The 19,883-nt window shown below is 40.5% G+C and overlaps 1 protein-coding gene across 2 annotated transcripts; it reads left to right on the top strand.

Moving 5' to 3' along the window:
- The first annotated feature begins 15,845 nt into the window (after nt 1–15,845).
- On the top strand, nt 15,846–19,013 carry LOC147325579 (paraneoplastic antigen Ma2). Of its 2 annotated transcripts, none has more exons than XM_086300145.1 (2): nt 15,846–16,223; nt 16,439–19,013. In XM_086300145.1, exon 2 carries the CDS (start codon nt 17,182–17,184, stop codon nt 18,994–18,996), a length of 1,815 nt encoding a protein of 604 aa, XP_086156271.1. In that variant the 5' UTR covers nt 15,846–16,223; nt 16,439–17,181; the 3' UTR covers nt 18,997–19,013. The 2 variants fall into 2 exon arrangements, with proteins under 2 accessions (XP_086156271.1, XP_086156272.1); XM_086300146.1 differs by having other exon boundaries at nt 16,442–19,013.
- The last annotated feature ends 870 nt before the right edge of the window (nt 19,014–19,883 follow it).

Consider the following 19,883-nt stretch of genomic DNA (forward strand, 5'->3'; position numbering starts at 1 on the left):
CCTCTTTGCGACCAGTTTCAGTGACAGCCTCTCATCACATTTTTCCTGAGTAACCAGTGGTTGTCAGGAGGTCATCAACCAGTCTCTAAGAGTATGTTACTGAAGTCTTAAGGCCCCAGTGTACCCACCGGTAATGTCATAACAGAGTGATGATGCGTGGCGCCGTTCAGACAACACCGCCATATCAGCGCTGATATAAGAAGACAAGGAATCGAAACCAGAATCAAAGACGCTGACAAATTTTTTCTTCAAAGACTTTCCAAAAAAGTCGTATCCTTTCAGACAACTGCAGATTCTCTGACCTCTGTATGTACACATGTAGTTCCTGAGTAAGAAACCAGGGTGTTTTTTAATGTGAAATGACATTTTTAGCGTTTATAATATTCAGCCTGTATTACCAAAATTGCTTGTGACTTCTCACAACCCTCTTGGAGTACATACAAGAGGCTGTGCTGGAGGCTAATCTAGAATTGGATCACACATATTCACCAAAAAAAGATGGAATCAGCAGGGCACAATAAAATTGCCTGTTTCAAACTTGGAATCACTGGCACTGGTGGCTACAGGAGGGGCTACTATGAGAAATCCATCATCACAAAGGGCCCTTTCAGGGAGATTTTCCAAAATCTGAGACTTTAGAGATTGTGGTTCATTTGTGAGTCGATGTGACAAATCAAAACAGACAGTAAAACACAATGTAAATGTTTGCCTTTACCAACCACTAAAACTTACAAAGTAAATATTTCCGGTTTCCTTCCTTCCTCACACTTTTCAGTTGTGTCCTTTTTCTGTCTTTGGTTTGTTGCCGCTGGAGCATCACCTGCAGAGTGCTCCTTTAAAAGGTTTCACCTTAAGAGCTACTTAAGTCTGCCACATACATATTCAACATCCTTCCAACTTGAATAACCTCTTTTTGAATTTCAGCATCCCTATGTGAGTGACGCACGTCTTTCTGTCTCGTCAGTGCTTGGTTTGGCTGGCGTGGCTGGCAGCCGGGGTACCCAGGTGTGGTGCTGGAGGTACCCAGCTGTGAGGCCACCAGCCCAGGCATGAATCATAACAGCGTCCCCCTGTCATCCTGTCAGTCACGGCTGACAGAGGTCTCAGCAGGACACACAGCGTGGAGGGTGACAGAGTGTCTGGTGGCAAGTTTGAAACGTGAAAGGCCATGTGATGTATGTGATGTATGTAGTCTGTGTGTGTGTGTCTCCAGAAGAAACATTCAGCATCTCGTGTGCGTGACTCAGTGAAGAAGTGTAGCATAATGGTCCAAAGAGGTGTGTGTCTTCAGAGCTGCAGTGCATTATGGGTGTGAAGTACACTACTGAGGCGTAACCATGGATGGAGAGAAATTGCCTGGTCACTCTCAGCATGAACAATTCTCTCTCTGGCTTTTGTACTCCTTGTCTCTCTGCGCAGTAGAGTTCAGTCAATTTGCGGGACAGATTAACTCGATGGTTCAGGGGAGAAGTTTCTCTCTCAGTGCGATGTGACTGCATGGAAAGTTTACCACGATGTGTTTACTTAACACACTGCCAAATTAGTCTGGGGTTAATGATAAGCTGTTGTTTGGGGAGGGAATTACAGCAAACCTGGTAATATAAAGAAGAATTGTATGTTGTCATAAAACCATACTACTGACAGCTTTTAAATAGGATCAGTGTAAAGAATAAATAACAGAATATAATTTATTGGCTTTATTCATTTTTCTTTTTTAACCGGTGCTCCACCGGTATAGAGCTCATGGTTGAAGGTTTTGAGACATGCTAGCAGATTGCTCCGTTGATCCACAACACTGGTTCACGCTGATTTAACTCTCCAGTCTCAACTGCTGTCAAACAAATTGATAAAAATATTCATGGTTGCAAATGACAAACCCTCCCGAACAGTGTTGGTCAAGTTACTTGAAAAAAGTAATCAGTAACTAATTACTGATTACTTCCCCCAAAAAGTAATCCCGTTACTTTACTGATTACTTATTTTCAAAAGTAATTTATTACTTAGTTACTTAGTTACTTTTTAAAAACACGATTTACAACCTGAAGAGGTGATAAAGTGATAGATCTTTCAGCCCAATTCTACTTTTTCTACATAATCCATCATACAAAATGTAATCAAATGGAAAAGTCTCTTTTTTTTAACTTGTTTTATTAGTTTTAATCTTTTAACTTTATGCATCAAGCTAAAATTTAATTATATGCAACATTCTCTGACTTGAATAAATTAGTTTAACATTTAAACCTATTTTCTGCACATTCCAGCACATAAAATAAAATATTTTTTGTGTTTACACTCACTCTTTCAAATAGATGCAAGTAAAACACAGCAGAAAATAAATAAAGTCAAAGACTCAGCGGTCCTGTTGCTCTATTTTCACCTGTAAAGCAGGACTACGGTAGGCGGAGGTTTACCCTGGTGCAGGTGAGCCGCGGTCAGTGGAAGAATCCGCGAGTTTCTCTGTGAGTTTCCCATTACGTCGTTGCACACTCGGTGCTTGCTTGGAAGTTTAGGGGTTTTTTCGCTGTAAAAATAAGTTTTCTTCCCACGCACAACGGACACTAATGTTTTTGTCACTTTTTATGGAATCAAACTCAAAGTAAGGTCAGTACTTCCACACTTTAAACGCTGCACGCTCATACTCTCTCCCGCAATCGATATGTGATCCATTGTTGATCTGCACACAGCTGTTGTCACTAACGGCGCACTCGCTTACGTCACTGTCGCGAGAGATTCTCGCAAAAAATCACGGTTTTAGTAACGCAGCGTTCCTACGGGAAAGTAACGGTAATCTAATTACTGTTTTTGCAATAGTAATCCCTTACTTTACTCGTTACTTGAAAAAAGTAATCAGATTACAGTAACGCGTTACTGCCCATCTCTGGCTGGTAAACACCAGGATGTTAGTGTCATCACTGTGTTGATTTATTTATATAAGATGACACAACAAGCCGTCCTTGGTTACATAGTTCCAGAGATCAGCTGCCTCCAAAGCTCAGCAAAAGGTCTTTAGCTTAGCTTGCCTTGTTCATCTGAGGTCACTTGGGACATCATTCCAGAGTCTTGATGTAACAACTGCAAAGGCATAACCCCCATTTGAAATAAACTTCGACCACAGGGTGGTCACGAGTGCCTGGGAAGCAGACCCAGAATCATTTTGAAGGAGTGTATGGATGGATCTACCACACATGCAGGTACAAAACCTTTTAAATCTTTAAACACAAACAGTGCCACTCTATACTGGGTTCTGTAACGCACTGGGAGCTAATTCAAGGCTGCTAACACTGGAGGAATGTGGTCTGTCTTTCATGTTCTAGTCAGCAATCTGGCTGCAGGACTTCATAGTAACTGTAGTTGAGCAAGAAATGATTGACTAATTCAAGTATACAGTACATTACAACTGTCATGGTCCTCCTGTGTGTCTCTGCCTTTCTCTCTTTCCCTCTCTACTGGCTTGAGTGTGTGTTTGTTTGTGTGCCACACCTTGCCTGGTAGGTTTGGGATCCCTTCGAATTTCCTCTCCTCAATTCTTGCACCTGAAGCCATCAAGCTCACCTGTTTGTCATCTACTGATCAACCTGTCTGTTCTCACGCTGGGAGAGGTCCTTCACTATCTAACCATGTTAGAGAAACGTGGCATTTCTGAGAGAGAGTCGTGGAGGAGATTCTGTTTCTGTTCCATGTGCGGTTGGAGTTTGGATCTTACAAACGGACTTTCCCTGCCTCAAGATTTTGTAAATAGTTTCCCTTTCACATGCACTGTAAATAAAGTCACTCAGTCTGGTCTCCTGAGTCCCATGTTTTGAGTCCGGTCTGCTTCATTGGTTATGACAACAGTAGTCCAGCCCAGATGTAGCAAAGAATGCATAACCTTTTCCAGATCTGGTGGAAGCTGGTCTTGACCACAGCATTGAGTTGGTTGTTGAATTTCAATTTTGCATCTAAGATTATACCAAGGTTGTTGTTGTTTTTACCTGTTTTAATAAAAGAGGTTTAAGAGCCTTTCAACCTCTCAGTTTATAGTGGAGGGACAAACCATATGACATCTGTTTTGGACACTTTTAACTGTGAGAAAGCAAGCTGTGTTATTCTCAATTTACTATTGTGTTATTATTGTTATTGCTTCTGTCTCTGGTTTTGACCCATGCCAACTCCTGAGGGGCATAGCCAGCTCATTAGCTGCTTAATTTTCCTGTTTGTTTACAAGCTAGCTGTTGACTGAGTCACACTGGTTGGTTTAACATTGTCACACGGTTTGATGTATTTTGTAGGAATTTTCAAGCCCTTCAAGTGTTTCACTGTTATCTGTTTTTGTTGGTTTCACTTTTAAATATTATTTTATTATAGATTTGATCAATTTTATTTTATTAAACAGCTTATGTTAAATTCAGTGCTGGGAAATGTTGACCATACAAAATATGGATGTAACCACTCAGTCACCCAGTGCTTTTGGACTTTGTACTTTGAAACCTCAGTGTTAGCACTTTAAAATGCATCCATCCTTCCATCCCCTGGTTGAGCTTCCAGTCAGATTCCTGAGAATAACCCTAGATTAGATCATTGGAAAGAATGTTCCTCTGTGATTGGTGTTTAAATTTACTCCAGTGTTATACATCTCGTATGCAAGCCAATTATGTGACATGGACAAGTGTTTGCACGAGTATCTTCTTTGCAAACCTCAGGTAACTGCAGCAAACCACTAGCTACCATTGCATATGCAAGGGGGTTGTTGGTGCAGCAGCGTATACCTCTTTGCAAACAAGTTCAATTAGCTACAGCAAGCCGGCGGGGTTTCATGACTGCTCTTTAGGCCTGTGTGACCGAGGCTTTAATTGGTTTTGTTTTCAAATTAAATAAGGCATTCCTTCATTTGCCCCTGTGTCAGATTGGCGACCTGTCCTGGGTGTATTTTTGCCCTGTGGTAGATGGGATAGGTTAGATAGGATAGATTAAGAAACTGCAACAACTGAATATTAGAATACTTTACATATATTTATTCTAAGTCAAAGGAAACCTCTTTGTAGACATCAACACTTTAGTTCACTGTAACTGTAAGATATGTAATATAAAATACGTCGGTGTGCAGATCATTTTTAATGTATATGACCACAGAGTCATATCCATTAACTTACTTGCCCTTGCCTTTTCCCCCTTCCACCTATATCACACTCTCTCTTTCTAATTCATTGTCCAGCCATGTGGAAGTGATGATCTGTGAGCCCACCCCTGAATGCATGTACTGTGGGAATGGCCCATTATTACACATTTGGGCAAGCAGCACAGGGCCATATAAATAAAAGACTTCCCCCCGCTGACACCGGAGGTTCACACCTCCTCTTCTCATTTTTCCTCTTCATTCCAGTCTCTCAACCTCCTCGCCCTCCACCATTCTTCCTGAACCGCACAACAGAAATCTCTCCTAACAAGTCATATAATCTTTATGTCACTCATAGTTATGGGTCCTTTTTACAAATGCAGTTTCGCCTATAAAACAGAATGAGTCAGGTCACTTTGCACTGACTGACTCTTGGAACTGGGTGCATTATTTTATGCTTTAAAAAATCTTTACCGGTGGCTCTGACTGTAGTTAGCACCTAATATCCAGATGTGGGATTTTACAGCATGAAGTAAAAATGTGAACGCACAGTCCAAAGCTGCAGGGCCTGAGCAGCGATGAAAACATTTGGCTTAATTAACCAAAGTCACGTTAGATGATGTCACCTGGAAACACACTTAAGCTCAGTAAGCAACAAGCTGTAATTACCAATATGGATTTTCAGGAATTACCTGATTAACAGGAAGACAAATAACATTTTTACTCTGAAAAGTTTCCATGTTTTTGAGCATTATTATTTTATTAATCTTTCTCCAATCCAAGAATAACTACAACTCATTCAGCCTGTTCGTCAAATACGTTTACATTTACCATTAATCTTTTTAAAATTATTGCTGTTGATGAATTTTAACATTTCTGTCATAGATATTTCATAAAAACAGGTCGTTAACGGTAGTGGGATCAATATTTAGAAAGTATTTGACAATGATTCTGGTGTCTGGGAAAATCTAAAGATAATCTAAAAATCTAAAATTGTCACGGCTAGACGGTCCTCACCGATCGCCTTGCCAATTTTTGGTGGTGTTTGTGTGTACTGTGTCGTGTTCTCCTCTCCATCCTGTGCATGTGTTTTTCTGCTGGAACATGTACCTCCGGAAGCCGTGGCACGGAACGGCAGCTGACCCGAGGGGAGTGTCCTGAGCTGGAATCGTCGCACCTGTGCGTAATCACTTCGCTGGCTACAACTAATCTGAAGCAGACCTATTTAACGGTGCGGTCGAGTCACAACCAACGCTGGAACGTTGAACTAAACCGGGATTCAGGGATTAGAGGAGAAGCAGGCACAAGGAGTTGTTTTGGATTGTCACTGCACTGTCACCGCGGGGAGAAGTCACCGTATCTCTGCACTGCCCTTTCTGGATTACAGACTCGAACTGTTGACTCACCTTTTCACTGTGAATAAATTCACTGTCACTCTGCAAGGAGTCTCGCACCTGAGTCCTTTAACCCAATTCTCCATGACAAAAATACTGATGTACACCAAATCTATACTTGAATATAGTACCTTTCACTGTGTTAGGTTTTCATTAGGTTACTTCCACTTGGAAATCTCTCACTTTCTTGCACTTCATTTATTTTTCCTGTTCTTTTTCTTTGGTTTCCCGCCCGTTCTGTGCACCACCTGTCAATAATTATCCAGTCGGTCTTCCCACTACACTCCCTTTTTCCTTTATTACTTATTTCCACATGTTTTCTTCTTCTAGTACAGAATTCCAGGTGTATTTGATTCCCTGTTTTCACACTTCCTCTCTGCTGTTAGATCTCTACGTTTTTCCTGCCTTTTGTCTGCACAGGTTGCTCTGAGACTGATCACCGCATACGATCTCCGGCTCATTAGATTAAAGATTTGGTTCAGGAGTTACCATTTTAGCAAATTAATGTAGTTGAGTTCCACTACTGGCTTTTGGTTAATAGCACTAACAAACATAAAAAGGAGGGCATGACTTTTGTTTACTAATGAAATTTCTTTACTCTATTTTTATTTGGGTCCAGTATTTATTTATTCATCCGGACCATATCTGATTAAAAGTCAAACTGTCAGCTAAATCAAATTGGAAAATGGGCCAAAAATGTCTTTGTTGAAAAGGATTTAGAAAGGTTAGAAGAGTTTCATGAGTGAAATTTTTGAAGTTCATAAGTTTCACTCTCAATACCCGATCTGTGTCTATGTGTCACACCTATACAGGTTATGGATCCAGCTTACTAACCAAGTTGGCAATCTGATAACTTAGCATGCCACACTTTCATCCAAATGGTCGCTTCTGGCTCCCAAAAGACAACATGGTGACATCCTATGGTGACATTCCCTATATGTGCACACTGGAGAAAATTACATATATATCTTACATCCTTTTTAATATATGGACAGAGGATGGGTGGGTGTATTGAACAAAGGATATGGAGCTGCCAGGCAGGAGGAAAAGACCACAGAGAAGATTCATGGATGTAATGAAGGAGGACATGCACAGGGAGAGAGGAAGATGACAGGGACGGGGTGAGGAGGCAGATGATTCACCATCATGACCCCTAAAGGGAGCAGCTGACAGAAGATTAAAACTTATTTTAGATCTTGGGCGACACAATGTCTGAATTGAGCTGGCTCAGTCATATTATGTTGCACAATATTGTATTGAAAAGGAGTAAAGAAGTTAATTTTGAAAACATTCACGTCTACTGAAGCATCTATAACTTGAAAAAATTTGTGCAATTCAACGTGTCCAAACTTTTCTACACTACTCAAAGAAATCCATTGATTACAGTGGGGCAAAAAAGTATTTAGTCAGCCACCGATTGTGCAAGTTCCCCCACCTAAAATGATGACAGAGGTCAGTAATTTGCACCAGAGGTACACTTCAACTGTGAGAGACAGAATGTGAAAAAAAAAATCCATGAATCCACATGGTAGGATTTGTAAAGAATTTATTCGTAAATCAGGGTGGAAAATAAGTATTTGGTCACCTCAAACAAGGAAAATCTCTGGCTCTCACAGACCTGTAACGTCTTCTGTAAGAAGCTTTTCTGTCCCCCACTCGTTACCTGTATGAATGGCACCTGTTTGATCTTCAAGACAAAGCTACATTCAGGAAATAATATAGTAATACGTGTTTAATCTGACATAAGTCTTTCATAATTTCTATGTTTAACACCCAATGGTGTTTGGATACAGAGATGACCTTGTGTAGATTAAAAGGACATCTTTTCAAATATGGGAATATATACAGTATATAAATACACAAATAGTGTTATTTCATGTCATGATCTGTCACCAAATCGGTACAGAAAATAGAGTCTATTCCCTTTTTAATCTAATAAAGAGTTTCATTGTTTTATATGTGAATCTCACCTTTAAAAATTTTAGTATTAATTCAAATTTGTCTTTAACAATTTGTGTGTGTAAAATTTTTACTTTGGAGAGTGCGATTGCTATTAATGTTGTGTTCTTTTCAGTTGTTGGAAGATCCCTCAACTTAAATTCAGCTGATCAGTATGTAGACTATGCATTTTGAATAGGTTTTGATGGATGATTGTATTGAATTAAACTACTAGTTTTGAAATTGAAGCAGCAGAAAATGACAAAGTTGACCCTACTTAATCTAACTTAACTCTGCCCATTTACATTTTATTCTAGGTTGAACGAGATAGAGCTCCATGTAATCACTGATGACCAAACGGAGAAGTTGGTTCTTTCATCAGGGATCCCACCAACAGTAGGAGGAGCTGCAAGGTGTTGTGAAGGATACCTTTGGGATTTCAAACAACTTAAGTCTTCAGTATTTTAAACCAAAATTTCAGGACTACTTCACTATTCGCAGAAGTGACCAGATAAAAGACAAAGACACTGTGAAGGTTGTTGGCATCACCCTGGTCATCCTGCCAATTTTCGGCAGCCCCTCTGATCAACTGACTATGACTCATCATCCAATCCAGTTGTATCCAATGCAGACTCTGCTGCAACCACATCTTCTCAGGACACCATTATTCTCAAAAGGCAGAAGTTCACAGAACGTTGTGAGCCCTGGCCAAAGCTGTTCCCCATTCCACAGTCTGCACATGAAACTGAAATGTAACTGGAAAGAGCCACCGAGGAGTATAAAAAGAATGGAAATCTTCTGCCCACCTCCAAAGTAAAGACTGACATTCTCGAGAAGTTGGCTGAAACTGTATTTTCAATTATGGCCTATTCTTCCTATTATTTTGGGGCAAGCACTAGTGAAGAATTTCAGTGCATACAATCTAAATTAATCAGAAAAATATTATATTATAAATTTTGTATATGTTTTAAATTCCACAATAAAAACAATTACTGTTTGAATGTTGTCTTTGCGAAATTGATTCATTTTACTCAGAAAAGAAGTTAAATTAATTTGATTTTCTCTTACTATTCAGTCATTAATTATAAAGTTTAATTGGAAAATTAGTGAATCCAATTAGAGTTTTAATTAAAAACAAAAAGTTGTTAATTTTTTTGTAATGGATATTTTAGTCATTTTTACTAAACCTTTGCCAGATCGTTAGTAAATTCAAAGTAATTTTTCTCAGAGATTCATTTCAAATGAACTAATTTTTTGTTATAATTAGGCAATTTTAACCTTCAATTTGAGATTTTGTCCCTAAATTCAACACATATTTAAAAGACAATGTCAATAATATCTATTATTGTTTTTTGTTGAAATTTAATTAACATTTTATCTAAATTTTACATAAATCACTTGAAATTAAATTCTACTTAAGTAAATTAAGTGTCACTTTGTTGCCATAGGTTTTTTAAGTAACCTCTAGTCACAGTTTTTACAGTGTACAAAATAAAGATTAAAACACATCTAAAATTCTGCATGCTGAGATCTCAGACCTTTGACCTTATTTTGCATCAGGAAAAGAGGAAAAATGATGGACGCACTGGCAACAGCCACTTGAACGGCATTAGCAGGTATTCTCAGGGAAGATAAATTTAACACAATAATGTAAAACGACAGCATGCTCATAAAAACCTCACCCTAATTATTAAAATTAACTGCAACAAGCAATTACAGAGGTTCATGCTATTTGCATGAAATGTCAGTGTAATTATGGTTGGGTACAGTCTATTATCTATCAGGTATTCCAGGAGCAAGCCCGCTTCCAATGTGTGAGGCAGCAGATGCCACAAAGCACCATGAAATAAGGTTTCAAGAGGCTTCTTTGTTGAGCAAGGTACTTGTTGCATCTGGAGAGGCTATCTGGGGGAAAAAATACAATGGTTCTTAAGGATATGAATTCCTTGCTTTTTTCTTTCTCAAGAAAGAAAGAAGAAAATTAATTCAGAGTAAAAGGCTGTGGCTGCTGATTGCACGTTATTATCCTATAGAGTCTTTTTACAGGCAGATTGATAGATTCTTCCATTTGCAGAAAAAAGGTTTGTACGTTTTAAGAGACAAAAATAAAAAACTTTTAGTGTTTAAATGGAGATTAAAATGTTAGTTCATCTATCATATATCAATTTTAAGCATTTCTTAAGAAACTTGTTTGTTTGATAAAAGCAGCAGGAAAAGCTGTCACCCACAGGTTTGTAAAGTCCTGTTATGAAGCCTCAACCATTTTTACCATCCCCATTTTGGGATTTTAAAATCTAAATCCATTAAAATAGTCCCCAAAAAATCAGCTCCTAGCTCCTTTTCCTAACCACTTTCGTGAGAAAGGAAAAATGAAAATATCATGAGATCAAGGAAAGGTGTGAAATAAAACAGGGAATCTCAGATGTGCGGTGAAGCCACACTTCAGCCCACCGTGTTCGTACCATGTTGTTTCAAGCAGGTCATACAAACAATTGGCTGGAATTTTTAAGAAAAGGGAACATGTAGGGTCACTCCTGACCCTGAATGTTTAGAGAAAAGCCCTACATTATTCTGCTCCTCAGTAACTGGCTGAAGAAACAGAGCAACGACTTCTGGTTCCACTTCTCTCCGGTATTGAATTTATTAAGAACAAAAGGGACTGTGCCACTGTGTTATATTAATGCAATAATATACAATATGTGACTGCAGTAACAGTGTTCCCATGAACACACACACAGACTCGAGGTCTGATGGTAAATGATGTTTCGTGTTCTTCTAGACATTGTACAGGTCGTCCGTTACAGACAGACTTCAGGTTTGTAGTTTGTAATAATGCAGCTCTCTCACGAATAAATCCGGCTCACCACCTGAGACTCAGTCCTCAGGACCTTACACAGTCCCCAGCAATTTCTAAATCAAAAACACACTGATTCTCCTACAGCTGCCTCTCATTTAATTGCCACGCAGTTTTCAGAGAGAAACACATGCTTTAGACGTGTGCTGACTCTGTTTTGTTTTTAGTGTTTAGTGTTAGTGTTTACATCACTAAGTCCCTCTGGTCTTGGCACAAGGCTGGTTATTACTGAAATGATCCGGCCAGAGTATTGGTCAAACACCCTGCCAGTGTAACATCATGGCTTGATAGCCATCTTTACGATTTCTAATCAAAGTCCAAGCAAAGCTTTGTTCAGTCAATATAAGTCATAATCTTGATTTCGAGAGCTTTTATAGCCTAAACCTATGTTATTCATGCAAGGCAACACCTGGACAGGGAGCAGATTTCACTACAGCAGCGTGACATGAATTTAATAAGCTTAAAATTCTAAATATACCAGTAGGTTTTGAGATGAAATGGAAAATACACTTGGAATCAACGTTTACGTGATCTGCACCGCTTTGTCAATTTTCTTGATCATTTTCACGAACTGCGAATTGTTGGACTGCATCGTCTCCTCTCCTTCCTTAATGGATTGTCCAGTGTATCCAGTGCTAAAGTGGGGAATAGAGGAATATCAGCATTTGGAAAATTTGAGCAGTTCTTAATATTGTGGCCAAGCAGATACTTCCAGGTCAGTTCTCTCAGTTAGGAACCTTCCTAAGCAAAACGGACTATTTGAATGTATCCACAGATGTGCCAAGTGAGGGACGGATCTGATTGTGAAACCGCACACTCACTGGCTAACAGCTTGTGTTTGACAAGTTGAGAATTATATATAGCATAACCCAAATAATCCCCCTGTTTTAGACAGACTATAATTTGCAAATAAATGATTATGGATTATTAAATATGAGCTGAAACCTGAAAAGAGGTCACAGAGCAAGCAATCCAGGCGGTTTTCTTAAAAACCTGTAAACAAAATGAAGTGTTTTTTGGAACCAATAAACAGAATCCACATTTACAGTACTTGGCTTCACTTTTCAGACCTGGAAGCTACATCCATGTTACATACTGTCCATGTCACCGGGGTGTCAAATACAGCTGTTGTCATATATCAACAAGGTGTCCTTTCGTGTTAGTACTTTAATTCAACGGCCAGAGCTTTTGGACACAGAAAGATAACAGCTGTGTTTAACCTTATTCATCTAAGTCATCATCGGTAACAACCTCAATTCTAGCTCCACACCCCAACTCCGTCTTTAGATAAAATATAAATAGTGTTGATGCATGGCAGTTAGAATGATTGCTTTTTGTGTCCTGATTGCCAAGACCCTAGGAAGTCAATTAAAAAGAAATTACATATTGTGATAGCATAGTGTTATAATGGGGTTATAATGATGACTTAGACCTCACGGAGATAAAGCATTACAGGCTCTAACAGGAGGCCGGAGAGGTGGCGGCGGAGTAAATCAAGAGGTTTGTCCCCAATTTAAAAGCTTTGTCTTCTGCATCTTCTGCTGATTTGATTCCTTTTGATTTTCTTTTCTTTTTTTTTACTTTTAATTTGCACTAATTTGGTTATGTTAAAAAGTGACAGGGCTTTGGTTAAAAAGATAACCTCCCATTGACATTATGCTTACAGTGCATGTAAATGTGAAGCCAATGGGCTTTTAAATGTGATGAGCTGAGAGTGAAAGTCTGGTGTCACCGTTGCCATAACTTGTATGTGTGTGTGTGTGTGTCACTAACTAAGAAGGAGACGTTGTGTGTGTCAGTGAGACACCAGCGGCTCTGACAGAACAGCAGTATTTGGATGTCCGAGCATGTTCTCATTCCCAGGGAGTCGGTGTCTCTGCATAAAGAAATGTATTCTGAACAGTATGCGGTGAAGGCAAAGAGGTCTTCTAAAATATAGCACAGTGGTAGAAAACCCCCCCGACACATTTGCATTGCTTTTCCTCTCATAACCTTTTGAACTCTTTTCCTTCAGAGGTAACTAAAAAGGCTGACGTGCCATATTCGAATATGTTCTGTACATCAGCTGTCTTCCTGTAATTACAGATATCTGTGTGTGTGTTTGTGTGGCTGCGTATGTGTGTCTAATTATACACTACTCTGTGGAAGCAGAGGGGTTGGGGTGGAGGAGAAATAAGGTGCTGGTGTATAGGATGATGCTTACAGCACTAAACAGATACTGTGGCCAGGATGCCCGCCTCTCTCTCTCTTCCTAACATTCAACATGCAGCTGGAGCTGGACTCAACAGTTCTGTGCACTGAACATGAATCTTAACAAATGCAAATTTGTAAGCAAAACGTGTTCAGCACAGCCCCCCAAAATCTAAACAGACTATCTGATATTTATCTGTTATCAAGTGGCGATGCTGCACACAGCGCATGCACGTAGTTAATGATTAAATGAGTAAAGTAGCAGTGAAAATAGAAAAACCTGCATCAATATTTTACTTCTGATTCCCTCCCAGCTTTAGTTTCATCCGAGCGGATTGAATCGATGCAGCTTTTTCTCCAACGTTAAGCCAAGCGCATCGATTCTAATCAGCGAGTCGTTACACTCGTGGACGATGGCGTAGCGTCAACAATCTAGGGATTAAAGATCCATTTCCTTTTTGGTCCACACATGCTAAACACGATTGCTGGGTTTTGTATTGACACTTTATGAATTGATTTATGGTCAAAACACTTCACAACAAATGTCAAACCAACAGCACACGTATGCAGGGGAAAAGGAAAAATAGAAGACAAAAAAGAAAAAAGCACAACATCATCATTTAATCATATGATAAATGAAGGCCTGTGATATAAGCTTAAATGAATAAATCTCTGTCTGACAGTGTGCCAACAGGGCATCCAACCACTGCTGCCATAATTAATCGCTTTTGTCATCCGTGTATCTCTTATTATTCATATGGAGGGCTGTGTCTATCCCCCCCATCCCCTAAACTTATCTCGATCAGTGTATTTGTGTACCTATTTAATTTGAGCTCAGCTTCAGTCTCAGATTTTGCACAGTAAGTACAACAAAAATGATAATCTATCTAAAAGTGTAGATGGGCATCAACTCCAAACATCTAAAGGTGGGGCTAAAATACTTGTTTTCAAATTCTAATTACTCGTGTGCTGCAAACATCTTCTTGCTCTTTGCCAGATCATTTCGATCGGTTACAGTCAATCAGGCCTCCTGTTCCCCAGTAATAGCTATACGTGGTGTTTAATGCTTTTTGTGCTTCCCTGGAGACTTGACGTACCTTGTGCTGTTCTCCTCCGCTCAGATCCCCGCTTGTGTGCCAGCTCTCAGAGTAAACCTTTAGGAAAACACAGACTCTGATGCCTGCCCTCGCTTTCACATATTTGATCCTCTGGACCATTTCAGCTTCCAAAGCATATTTGTGTGTGCAAATAAACTTTACAGCATTTTAAACAAAACTGGATGTAATCCTATCAGTATTTAAAAAAAAATATATATATATATATATTTATACATCTAAAAATAGATATTTAATAGTCAGTACATTTACATGTATACAATTCTCAGAAAAATAGCAAATGCTAAAAAGGAAAGTGACACGCACATCATACCAAACATTACAAGATATTTTCACATTCTGCAGGAATTCACTGAATAATTTTATCTCATAAAAAACTTTTAAAACTTTTAAAAAACCTAAATTAATAAAAAAAAAAGAATAAAAAATAAGATTTCATGTCCTAAAAGTTTATTTATTTATTGTACAGTTCGTTCATGTGAGTGTGACAGAAATTCTCTGTAGGGTCGTTACCCTCTCACTAAAAACAAAACGTTTCCTTGGATTGGATGGTTCAAACAAACTAACGTGAAAAGTTGTTCAGATGGGTATAACCATAAATAATCAGAATCAGAATGACTTTTGTGCGCACAAACAAGGAATTTCACTCCGGTTTGCACTTCTGCATACAAAAAAAGAAACTATTTATTATATCGTTTATTTGTCTCTTGTCTATAATACATACATATAGGCAAAACGTAAGAAAAGGTGCAGAAAGTCTTAAGAAATTATACAAACTATAAGTGCAAAACGGAGATAAAATTAATTAATATTGCCAGTGTAACTGGACAGTGAGGTAGTCAGCCAGTGTATGCATACTGTTTCACTAACTTTTGGTTGTCTGTTTCCTGCTACCTGACAGAGCAAGTTATAAAGGCCAGCAAGCACGATTGATCATGGAGCATAATGTAGTCCGTCGAGTCTCTCAGTCTCAAAAATGCAATATTTTATGACTGTATAATCACCTTCTCTGATGTAGTGACCACAGCTACAGAAAAAATATTGTGTTTAAAAGCTCCATATTTTTATTTGGGATGTAGAGAATTGGTATGTCCCATCAGGGCAATCTTGGAAAAGATAAATGTTGAAGGTGCAAAACATACTTCTGGGGGAATTATGTTAGTTTTTTGTTTTTTAAAAAAAAGAACAATTGACATTCACATACACTAAAAACTACATTATACCTCTTGATTAGTCTCATACAGGTGTAGCCCTGGCTATATAAGTAGCTCATTATTTCAATTTGTTCATTAATATTGATAGTTAATTGCAAATGTTTAATGTGTTCAAGAATGTATACAAATGCCTGCAAAGTATGTGATGTGTGTCAGTTAAATGCACAACCTTTTTATTTGTATTTTGAGGTTTATGTCATTATTTTTGATATGGTATTGATATGTACTACAGCTCCAGTGAACCCTGAAGTAGTCTCAGGTAGAGGGGTGGGAGTAAGTGGGGAGCCGTGTGCACTCTGCAGGAAGCGAGAGAGACGAGAGCTGAACAGTGTCGAGTGAACGCAGAGTTCATAGAAGGGCGACAGACGCATTTTCGGGTTAACGGATAGTTAACTGGAGTCGAGAACTGTTGTACCCTACTGTGAGGTAAAGGTGGATTTTGTCTGACACTTGTACCCAATGTTATTGTGTAAAACGGATTAGCGCTAACAAAGCCGCTAGCACAACTGCTAACATAGCCGCTAGCGTAGCCTAGCATATTCGCTAAGCTCTTGTTCTGCTCTGTTTTTATTTATTAAGCTAATGCTAAGATTGAATGTTATCGCATGTGAACTGGCATTTAGCGGAGTTGTGTGATTCAGTAGGAGGAGACGGACGTCTTGCTGGTGGTCAGAGAGGTCCCTTCTGCTGGTGTGCTGAAGTTATGTGTTCACGTGGGAGCACGTGGAAAGGACGACTGTGAGTGCTGCTCCCGCGGCCTGCTGGTAGCCGTGACCCAGTTTCCCCGCTATCCCCTTGAACTGCCTGGAGGTGTGAGTACTGTTGTTTGCACGTGCTTTTTATTTTTACTGCTTGGCAACAAGTGAAGCGACCATATTGTTTTAGGTCCCAACGCACCCGAGCCACGACTCAGGCCTGCAACGAGGGGTTTGCTAGCAGAAAGACTGTAGCACTTGAGGTGTGTGTGTGTGTTTGGTGAGAGTGCGTGTGGGCCCACAATATTATTTGATTATTTTGTTTCTGTTGAGGTAGATACCTTATCATTGTTTAACAAACTTTATTGATTTTACTTATTTTCTTTGTGTTGTTAATTCAGCATTCACTAAAGTGGAGTTAACTTTATAATTGACCTGCTTGTGTGTGATTTATTTCCATGTAGTGTAGTTTTATTACATATTTAATACCATAAGCATTAAAAAGGGAGTATCAATAGGAAAGTAACAACAGGAACCCAGGGCCCCTCTCAATAGAACGTGGGACGGGTGTTACACAATTATGGAGGCACCACTGGGATACTCCCGTGCTTAACTTTTCTAGTTTGTTCTTTAAAGGAGTATTTTGTTTACAGATTTTCACAGCCTAGCACACCAGCATTAGGGTTTATATGATGACTACTCGAAAAGAGTCTCAAATTGCACCTGAGCTTAGTAGCTGGTGCAGTAAAGCAGGTATAGACCCAAACCGGGCTTTTGTACTGCATGATGTTCCTTCTGATTTTGACTTATCAGACATTGAAGAGACAGCTCAGTCAGTGAAAGCTTTTGGAAGAGTAAAAGTGAGAGATAGACTAAGAGACACCCAGACAGGCAATAACCTTGTGCTGTGTGAATGCCGTCAAGCTACTCAGCCAGACCGCATACCACCACATGTACAGCCATTGAATGGAGGTCCTGTCTGGAAGATTTCCCTCCTCACTGAATCTGTGAGGTCAGTTGATGACTTCTCAGCCAAGCTTAAGAAACTAATGGTAGAAGAAGGCAAAACAATTGATGATGTTAGTGCCTTGCTGTCTACTGAAACCCCACAGGAAAACTCCCCTGAATCCATCATTCGGGCAGTCGGAGACCTGTTAGCGAAAACTATGCGACCTACCGGTGAGAATACTGCATCTCGACGTCTGCGGATATTCTCTGGCCACTCTCCCACTCCAGCAGGTGAAGAGAGCCTGGATAGCTGGGTTGAGCAAGCTCGCCTGATGATTGAAGAGTGTGACTGCTCTGAGAGAGAGAAGCGAAGGAGAGTAGTTGAGAGCCTAAAGGGACCGGCGTTGGAGATCATCCAAGCTGTACGACGAGATAACCCTGATGCTAGCCCGGAGAGCTATGTAGAGTCTCTAGAAAGTGCATTTGGATCCCTGGAGTCAGGTGAAGACTTGTACCTCGCCTTCAGGAGCCTGGGTCAACAGCGAGGAGAAAAGCTGTCAGACTTCCTGAGAAGATTGGAACGCTCTCTGACCAAGGTAGTGCAGAGAGGGGGTCTCCCTAGCCATCGAGTCGACCGTGCACGTATTGACCAGCTTATACGGGGTGCAACTGAGTCAGAGATAATGTTACTGCAGCTAAGACTCAGAGAAAGAAAGGAAGAGCCACCCGCTTTCCTGAAGCTGCTCAGTGAGATTCGAGAAGAAGAAGACCATGCAAGAGTGAGGCATGAGTCAAACACCACAGTTAGACAAGTGAAAGTTGGCGAAGAGACAAAAGCCAAATCGACAGAGGTTCAAGAGCTCAAAGCCGAGATCAAAGAGTTACGCTCTGAGCTTAAAGAGTTAACAAGCAAGCGCTCAGATGCCGAGCTAATGTTGAAACAAACCAAGAAAGTTGCTGAGACTGGCGCGGAGAATGAAGTCCAACAGTTAAAGCAGCAAGTTCAACAGTTACAACACCAGCTGACCGTTATGGCAGTGTCACAGGGTTCAACCCAAACTGACTCAACAAAGAGAGATGGGAGAGCCAGACGAAGCAAGGTAAACAGACCATATGCTGCAAAAGATTCAGAAAGTTACTTCTGTTACTGGTGTGGGGAGAATGGCCATATTGCCACCCACTGCATGGCTCCTGAAAACACTGCCAAAGTAATTCAGAGGCTACTCGGAGCCCTTCGTAGGAGCAAAGAGGGAAAAGGAGCTACAGGTGGCGCTTCTGAGCCCACACAGGTCGGTTCCATCCGGAAAAGTTCCGTGCACACATCCTCACAGGGTGGACTCCCAGAAGGATTGGTCGGCCCGTCCATGATGACCGATGTGACCATAGAAGGACAACCATGTAAAGCTCTCCTTGACAGCGGCTCTCGAGTCACCATTATATTTGAGAGCTGGTATTCCCGTTTCATCCCCAATGTGCCCATTCTTCCTTTAAAAGATCTCGCCATATGGGGACTGAGTGATTCCAACTACCCATACAAAGGGGTATGTGGCAGTTGAGGTGGGTTTTCCCCCCAACTCAAAGGAAGCTGTAGAGACAGTCACTGTCTTGGCCTTGGTGTGTCCAGATCCAAAGAGCCCAGACCCGGTTCCTGTCATCATTGGCACTAACTCCCAGAAACTGCATTCTCTGCTGAGAGATTGTGAAGAGGTAGGAGGGAAAGATGAGATTCACTCACTGAGGATAAATAGTCTCTCCTCAGAACTGCCCTCATCACTCATTAGCCAACAAATAGGCGTGGTGGGTCATGTGAAGTGGCAAGGCCCCGGGCCAATCACTATCCCTCCCTGTGCAGTACAGTATGCAGTTTGCAAGGTGGAACAACAGCAGCCATTAGACAAAAGTATTCTAATGGTGGAGGTGGGCGAATCTACAAACCTCCCAGCTGGAGTGTTGGTTCCACCTGTAGTACTACCATCTTCTGAGATGGACACTAACAGTTTCACACTTCTGCTAAGAAACGAGTCCCAAAGAGAGACTATTGTCCCCACTGGTACAGTGCTAGCTCAGGTGTACTTGGTGGACACTGTCACTGAGTTAACAAAGACCTCCGCCCAAGAAAGGTCTATTAACCCTGAACTGTTTGACTTTGGAGATTCTCCTATTCCTGAAGAGTGGAAAGCCAGGTTAGCAGCAAAGTTATCAAAAAGAGCGGATGTTTTTTCCCTGGAGGAGTGGGACGTCAGCTTAGCCAAAGGTGTCACTCACCACATAAGGCTGAGAGACCCTCGACCATTCAGGGAGAGATCTCGCAGAATCGCACCTGCTGACATTGAAGATGTCCGACGCCATCTACAAGAACTGCTGGCAGCCGGCATAATCAAAGAGTCACGCAGTCCGTATGCTTCCCCGATTGTCATAGTCAGGAAGAAGAATGGCAAGGTGC

This window comes from Aulonocara sp. 'chitande type north' Nkhata Bay, linkage group LG7 (genome assembly GCF_057382095.1).
Source record: "Aulonocara sp. 'chitande type north' Nkhata Bay isolate Kocher_YH1m ecotype deep benthic linkage group LG7, A_spYH_male_GT1.1, whole genome shotgun sequence".
NCBI lineage: Eukaryota > Metazoa > Chordata > Actinopteri > Cichliformes > Cichlidae > Aulonocara > Aulonocara sp. 'chitande type north' Nkhata Bay.

Coding starts and splice junctions, on each gene's coding strand:
- LOC147325579 (XM_086300145.1), top strand. CDS start 17,182: ATGATGACTACTCGAAAAGAGTCTCAAATTGCACCTGAGCTTAGTAGC.